This window comes from Cephus cinctus, unplaced genomic scaffold (genome assembly GCF_000341935.2).
Source record: "Cephus cinctus unplaced genomic scaffold, Ccin1 Ccin1_scaffold0325, whole genome shotgun sequence".
In the NCBI taxonomy this organism is placed as follows: Eukaryota; Metazoa; Arthropoda; class Insecta; order Hymenoptera; family Cephidae; genus Cephus; species Cephus cinctus.
Genome location: NW_014333024.1, coordinates 76,145 through 83,755, shown reverse-complemented (window position 1 = coordinate 83,755; position 7,611 = coordinate 76,145). Strand labels below are relative to the sequence as shown.

The 7,611-nt window shown below is 39.7% G+C and overlaps 1 protein-coding gene across 3 annotated transcripts; it reads left to right on the top strand.

Annotated features, from left to right (window-relative positions):
- Window positions 1-1,790, top strand: LOC107266529 (AKT-interacting protein). Of its 3 annotated transcripts, none has more exons than XM_015737124.2 (7): window positions 1-169; window positions 275-452; window positions 525-589; window positions 647-747; window positions 846-1,033; window positions 1,099-1,267; window positions 1,359-1,790. In XM_015737124.2, exons 1-7 carry the CDS (start codon window positions 121-123, stop codon window positions 1,440-1,442), a joined length of 834 nt encoding a protein of 277 aa, XP_015592610.1. In that variant the 5' UTR covers window positions 1-120; the 3' UTR covers window positions 1,443-1,790. The 3 variants fall into 3 exon arrangements, with proteins under 3 accessions (XP_015592610.1, XP_015592611.1, XP_015592612.1); XM_015737125.2 differs by having other exon boundaries at window positions 11-169; window positions 271-452; XM_015737126.2 differs by having other exon boundaries at window positions 19-169; window positions 258-452.
- The last annotated feature ends 5,821 nt before the right edge of the window (window positions 1,791-7,611 follow it).

The window sequence follows — 7,611 nt, the reverse complement described above, 5'->3', positions numbered from 1 at the left end:
AAACGTAGTTCAGATTTATTTATTTCATAGTCCATGATTTCAATGTAGCACTGCAGTTCGCATGTGTCAGATTTGGATTATAAATACTTCTATCTTATGTCAGCCTGCAAGTAATAGTTTATGAGAATTTTGAATAATGTCTTCGAAAGCTACAGTATCAGGGACCAAGGTAATCATGGATTATGTATAATTTCTTCAAATACAGTGTGGTATTTGTGTTTTACCAATTCGTTTCCTTTTCATGTTTCTTATTGTAGGTGATTGTTTCAGGTAGATGAAGATACTGAGGATAATTTCAAAAGGCAGGGTTCTTTTAGAAAGCTTCTACCTGCGAACACCAACGGTGATAGCCAATTAAGCATGTCGGCTAAAATGATTGAAAGGCCAAACTTATTGCAAAATAATAAAGAATACAGAGTATTCTTACAGGAACACTCTATTCTCTTTGAATAGTATGTTTATAATATTGCTTATCTTATAAATATTATGAAATTTTTATATTTTCAATTTATTTAATGTTTTAGTAAAATGGTGTGTATTCAAGACTTGAAGGGAATATATGTAATACCTTCGGCTCAAAATTCATTTTGTGAGTATCATAGTTCCTATATTATGAATGCATTTTTTTAAAAATTATATGTTTCAGTGTGGTTTGGAGTGCAATTTGTAAGACAAGGAATTTATCAGGGTGGTGTGTTCAGATTTACTATAACATTGCCCCCAAATTTCCCAGATGGTGGTTGTCCGGTAAATTTATAAATATTGAGTTCAAAACATTAATGACATTAGTGATATTTTTTAGAAAGTGGTATTTCAAACAAACTTGACATTAGTGATTTTTTTAGAAAGTGGTGTTTCAAACAAATGTTTTTCATCCCCTAATAAATCCTGACAGTGGAGAACTTTATCTTGCATGGAATTTTCCTGAATGGAAAAGAACTAACAGAGTGTGGTCTCTGATACAATTTATAACAAAGATTTTGACTAAGGTGGACTCAAAAATGACACCCATAAATCAAGTAGCAGCAGCCTTGTAAGTAACTACATAAAAAAAAATGTATAAAAAGTATGAATAATTCAATGGTGAGAATTTTATAGATTAGAAACTGATGTAGAGAAATTTCAAAAATTGGCAAAGGAATCTGTAAAGAATAGTTTAAGTCAAGTATATGATCCACCACCGACAGATGATCCACACTATATTACATTCAGCCCTTATGACAATGATCTTCATGATCCTATAAAAGAAGAAATTTACCAACCGAAGGTATGAAAGGAAATTTTAAAAAGATGCATTAATACTTTAAAGTTTTCCACATTTTAAATATTTCCAATGACTTTATTTTATCCTATTTTAGGAAGAACGGGAAAACAAAACTGTAGGTTTTTCATGGGTGCAACCAGGCTCTTTGCAGCCATTTTCAAAGTCAGAGACAAGATAACGTAGAATAACAAAAGTTCTCTATGAAGTCCACAATGTTGGAAACTCTTGACCTCATCTGTAAACGCATGAAAAAGAAGATATGGGCAATCTTAACTATTTCTATCTAAGGCAATCTTTGCTCAAAAGCTTTGAGCTAAAAACTAGAGATAAATAATAATCGTTAGTCACAGCTACGTTGATTAAAATGATGTTAACTATTCTTTATGAGATTTTTTTAAAAAAGTTACTAAACCAAATATACGAACAAATAAAAATTTTTAATACTCACTAGACTAGTTTCTAAAGGTAATACGGATCAGAGAAATATCAAATTAATTTCATAATAATAAAACTATTTTATTATCAATTTAACGTGCATAATTTGTACCACATTCCTACTTACCAACGAAACCAATTTTATACCGTAATCCAATTTTCGGCAGTCATAAGCACAAATAAGAAAGTAGGAAAAATCCTTTGAAGGACTTTCTCGAAGTTCATGCTGTGCAACCACTTTAGCCAGCGCCCTCGACGCTACTTGCAGACGCTCCTTTCAATTGGGGCATGTGGGACATTTCAGGCGGCCGCTTTTTATCTACCAGACATACACTTAAGAATCCTGTCTTCATGCCACGTGCGCAATTCGAGTATCCTTTGGTTATCCCGCCCGATAATAACATCTCTTTTTTCTGCCTCTCTGAAGTACCAACACGATAAAAAAACACAGCTTCAGGCTTTCGGAAGTTTTTTCTCGTGTCGCCATTACAAGTGAAGAAATAATGAATTTTTTTTCAACCAACTATTTGCAAGATCTAATCCTTTAATCCTACGATAAACAACATTTTCCATATCTGTACCTGCATAATATCGTACATCCTATTTAAAATACGTATATCACCATGTATGATCACGATAATAACTAATTTACATTGGAACGCGTGTGCACGGAAAAATCAATGCCGGATTCTGTCATCGATTCCAGATGATTAGTGGTAATATAAAGGGTGGAAGCACGTCCAGATTCGTGAGTGGTGATCTCTATAGTCAGCCATAGAGCACGGTTCTACCTAATTGAAGTAACCACAGGGCGCGAGCCGCATTGCTCGTGAGACGTAACCAGCCGGCGGCCGATTCAACCTATTCCAGGCCTATCAGTAGAGACAGGCTGCTCGGCTACCCGACTGGCAATCCCATCAAATGATCAAATGACTGCCTCCCGTTTCCGACGGATCTGACTTTCGCACGTGCCGCTTAAGAAAAAGAATCCACTGTCATTACGCGAGATCAATCTAGACTTTAATTACGGTAAGAAAGTATTCCCGTAAATGAATCCACTGTAGATGAGTTTAACCCCAGTCCAAATACCCACCGCCATTTTGTATCACTGGCAATTCCCCGGATTAAACCAAAGCCATATATAAGAAAATGCAAGAAAGACTTACAATAGTAAATTCTTAAATCAATAAAAATACAACCTTTCCGAGCCCCGCCTTCGTCCATACAAAAATCCCTAGTATTCCCCAGAAAAAAATAAATCCCCCAAAAAAGATCCAACTAACGTCTCCCTTTGAGAGTGAAAATGCTTTAACTAAAATGTACAAAGCTATCAACAACCAAGAATTCCAGGGTATATTTCATAGCTATAAGAGCAAGGGAAGTGTTAAGCATTCACATGGTCCAGCCTAATTGGCTCCCGTAATCCAGGGAGTAAAAGAGAAAGGAAAGGAAATAGGTGTGTGACCAAAAGAATAAGGTTAAAAAAATTAAGGCATACACTATCAAGTCCCAGTGAAAGAAGAAGATAGAGAGAAAGACAGAACCAAATGTTCACCAGGAGGAAAAGTGAGTTTCGAAGGCAGATGAGCAGAGTGGCCGTTCCAGTGGTATTATAAAACAACCTGGCCACCTGGAGACATCTACCCGGGGGGTCGGCCATACGTTGACACAACTCATTTTTACGCGGTATCCCACGCACGATGGGCGGCCACTCTCGTCCCGGTCACACCAGCTCGAGTGTTTATACAACTAGCCTGAGTAATGGTGCGAGATCTGTGGCGAGACGCCAGGGGTGCTTGGAGAAGAGATAGCATCTAGATTCTAGTCGCCCGTGGTGAGCCCATAGCCATACAACCCCCTGTCCTATTCAACGAGAGGGAGGAAGAGGGTCCTAGGATCGAGAACTATGGAGCAAGGCCCATCCTGCATGGGTCAGACATGTCCTGGCCCACACGTACGCCCTTTACATTCTATTAAACCACTATGGGGACACTCCGCAGCTATTTCGTACAACACCCGCATAATCGAGATTCCTTTACTAAAAACTGCAGGTGGCTTTATACCATAACTACTTGAATACATATAATATAACATGTATCTGGTAAAGGTATCTTCTATGTACATACATATACAATATATATATATATATTTGAAACTTTTTTCTCATATTTACACATTTAATGTCCTCCCTTGATAATGTACTTCTCTTTTACTTTCTATGGTGGAACCATGTCAGATCCCCATACACACTCTACTTGGGCATTCCCATGAAACACATTTTACGACGTGACTCTTATTTCCATTCTCTTCTCGCGCATTCTTTCGACTCCTTGAATTTTTCCTAAAACATTTGATTTACCATTGGTTCTTTGTATTTCTAAGGTGGACATGTTATAACCGTTCATTCTTGACTATTCATAGAATCCACAAAGTGAATATAGGCGCACAGGATTTCAAGTATGGATTCACTTGATAAATACACGGGGTAAAAGGAGGCCACGGGTCGTCATCCAGTATCTTGGTGCATATTCCTCCACGTGTCTGAAAAATATATCCAACGGTCCAAATGAGTGGTGGATATTTTTCTTATCTAAAAAATAAACGTTTTTCCTAGTGAAGAACGGAGAAACGGTACCACGACGTATCCACTACGTAGTAGCGAATGCACGTGGCTACCAGATAAACTGTTCTGCATAAGAGATGCCGGCCGACGGGCCAGACGCGCGTTTTCACAATGTTTGGGCGACGAGATATCTTCTCGCAGTAAAGACAGACACGCGAGAGAACGAATAGTTGTAGTATTTGTCGGACGTCGGTCGCTCCGGTGGACAGACAGAAAGACAGACAGGCTCAAGAAGACAGACAGACAGACACACAGAGGAACGGACAAGCACCCGTCTGAGCGACTGAAGAGGCCCTATTCGGTACCAGAGAGGACCTTCTAGCTTGTGTAGTGGATGGGTTGCGCGGCTTTTCTGGTTCTAGTGCCTCTAGAAAAAAAAAAGAAAAAAATTTAACTACCCTGACCCGACCTCGATAAGACCCACAGTCAAGTGGCGCGTGTCGCCTATTCTCCTTGTGTTAATAGATAATTCCTACTATGCCTTTTCAGTTTTACGAAACCCTCGAGTATGTTCAGAGTTACCCCGTGGGAAAATTGTCCTTGGTATTTAAAATAATATCGTTACACATATTTTCAGCCGGATGGTTAATGTGGCACAGGGTAATTTTTTTCTTGATAAAAATTACTGAAATTTAAAGAAGTATATGTTGAGGCTAATTTTATTGAATAATAATAAAACAAAAATGACGTCATCTTATGTATGGAATTTTCAGTTATTCACCAATTGAGTTGGAAAATTGTTCAGTCCTGTTAGGTTAGCCGGATGTTATAGCGTGTCAGAACGTCATGGGGACTCTGTCGGATCATCGTTAGCCGATAGCATTTGCCGGGTGCGTGTGCGTGTGATCAATCACCTTCAAAATGCTGGACAATAGCCAGCCACTAGAATCTCTTGCCGTAGAGCTATTATTGCCACCCACGTTGATTCTCATGCCACCTACATTACCTACAAGAAAGGTAGGACGATTTCCCAGTCGGTTCACTCTCTTATCCCATAGTCCTATGGCCGATCTCTAATTTCTTATCTCGGCCAAGTTGTAACAGTCGATCCCACATCAGATACTCACTACACGACTCCTTAGTCCTGAGTCCTTAGTCACCAGGACCGATATCATTGTTTTGTACTCTTCGACCCATATGCCTTCCGTTAAGTCCCTTGCGGGAAGAAAAATCACAGGCGACATCTTTCGTCCCGTCACAAAGAGAGCATCGAGTATAAAAACAATCGCATTGTCTTATTATGCCCGACATCTATCGGCGTCCGATACGAACTACGTACTACATAACGTTAAGCTAAAATTCGAAATCGAATATCTCATAAATATATAACTTTAACCGACGGTCATAAATAAGCGCAAAAAGATACTAATTCAAAAACCCTCGATTATTATACAGGGCCATAATTTAATCGATAACGCGTTAATAAAACTCCTTGTTTCGCGAGTAGTGGCGTAACTCATTTTAATACAAATTGTTTGGTCGAGGTACGAGGCTGCCACATGTCGCCGGGGAACCCCCGGTGTCATTACCAGCCCCTCGTAGAGTGGCTCGATCAGGTCACTAGCGTCATATGGCGCGTCTATACGCCTAGGTACATATTCCTGGATATCGAAGGTACAAAATTGTACTGATATTTCCTTTTTTCCCCTTTTATTTAGGATACACTAATCGAACAAGAGTATGGAAAATAGATGAAGTGCAGCATTGAGAGAGTCTTAAGGGATAAATGGGGTAAGGTTAGTCATTGCGTGGTTAGGATGAGGTAAGGGGACCGGATCCCTTCTCCTCCCTGGTTGAGTAGCTAACTCAAGTAAGAGAAGGTCGACCTCATCAAGCTGATAACCTAAGAGAAGCGCGTGTCCCTGTCGCCCACTCACGCTGATTGCTGCTACCAACCAATCCGTTCGAGGGAGCCCTTTCGTGGCCAATCCGTTCACTTGGTTAGAGGAGCGGGAACCATTCTATTCGATTAGGTTACAGAATGGTTAACGTGCCTTTTCGATAAGTTGATGGTCAATATGTTTTGGCTTTGACAAATGGTGCTCACTAGTAGGATGTTATTGTTTTTCGATATCGAATATACCTATACATATATATTCCATATAGGGTTATTCATGTCAAACGCACCACCTGACGGTGCTTCTACCATAGAAATCACATAGATAGGCTAACTTCAGGTGGTAAGTTTGTCGTGAACCTTGGATAAACTTGATTACAAGTGAAAAATTTGTAGATGCCATAGTCGAGGAATGGTCTTGGAGTATGAGATGTCTCGCGGATACTGATTGATGATTCTGTACAGTGGATGAGTAATAGGATTGATTTTGTATTGATACATCGGTTTAATAATTGATTGAAAAAATTTATTATGCTAATTGTCTCTTATTCTCTTATGCTTAGCTTAAGGTCTCACGAAAACTCTGGATATACGTCGATTCCTGACTTGGAGCTATTACGAGCTGTCCCTCGAGTTATTTCACTACAGGGAATTATTAGCATAAAGCACGCATGGCTAAGTGTCCCTCCCGTGGGTCTTGTTTCAATCATTTTACTACTGATGTCTAGTAGTATTAGCTACCACTGGCATCCGTTGCCAATTTGAAATTCAAACATCTGCTGTGAGCCCACCAGTGCCTTTTGGGTTGGCTAGTATTATTATTATTATTCTTGGGTCACATCGGTCTGGCATTGATCTGATCTTCATGTAAAGTCAAGAAAAAGGAAAGCTCGGACCAAGCTGAGTATTTTTGTAAATTTATGTATAATATGTGATGAAAAAAAAAGTCAAAATTATTATTTTACAATTCTTACGTCACAGGTACAAGTGACTTGGCCAATTTTCAAATGGATGTCAACGACATCATCGAGACTTTGCGAGTCTGATTTAATTTTTTCGCCTCTTGGCACTTTTCAGTTTCAAAGATATTATTACGTCCTCACGGCTAAGCCTAAGCAATTGTTGTTCGGCTGGGTCGCGCGAGTTGAAACGTAAGGGAGTTAAAACGCGATCCAATTTCTCAGGCCATTGAGTGCGGCGACTGCCATCTGTCTAACGCGTGGCCCCGAGCTTTTTACAGGCGAACCGTGAAATGCGCAAACAGAAGGCCTGAGCTCCTTTACATTTTAATCAAATCATTCCTCTATTACGTGGACGCCCGAGGACCGAGGTGGCACCGAAGGGTTCGCCTTCTTCGCCTTCTTTCGAAAACGGACGAGCCGTGACGGAGACCCGTTGTTAATGGCCCGATTTAATTGCGTCCCCTTTCACGTTGATGAATCGAAGCTACGT

Coding starts and splice junctions, on each gene's coding strand:
- LOC107266529 (XM_015737124.2), top strand. CDS start 121: ATGAGAATTTTGAATAATGTCTTCGAAAGCTACAGTATCAGGGACCAA. Junction 170..274: donor CTACAGTATCAGGGACCAAG/GTAATCATGGAT, acceptor TGTTTCAGGTAG/ATGAAGATACTGAGGATAAT. Junction 748..845: donor TCCCAGATGGTGGTTGTCCG/GTAAATTTATAA, acceptor TGATTTTTTTAG/AAAGTGGTGTTTCAAACAAA.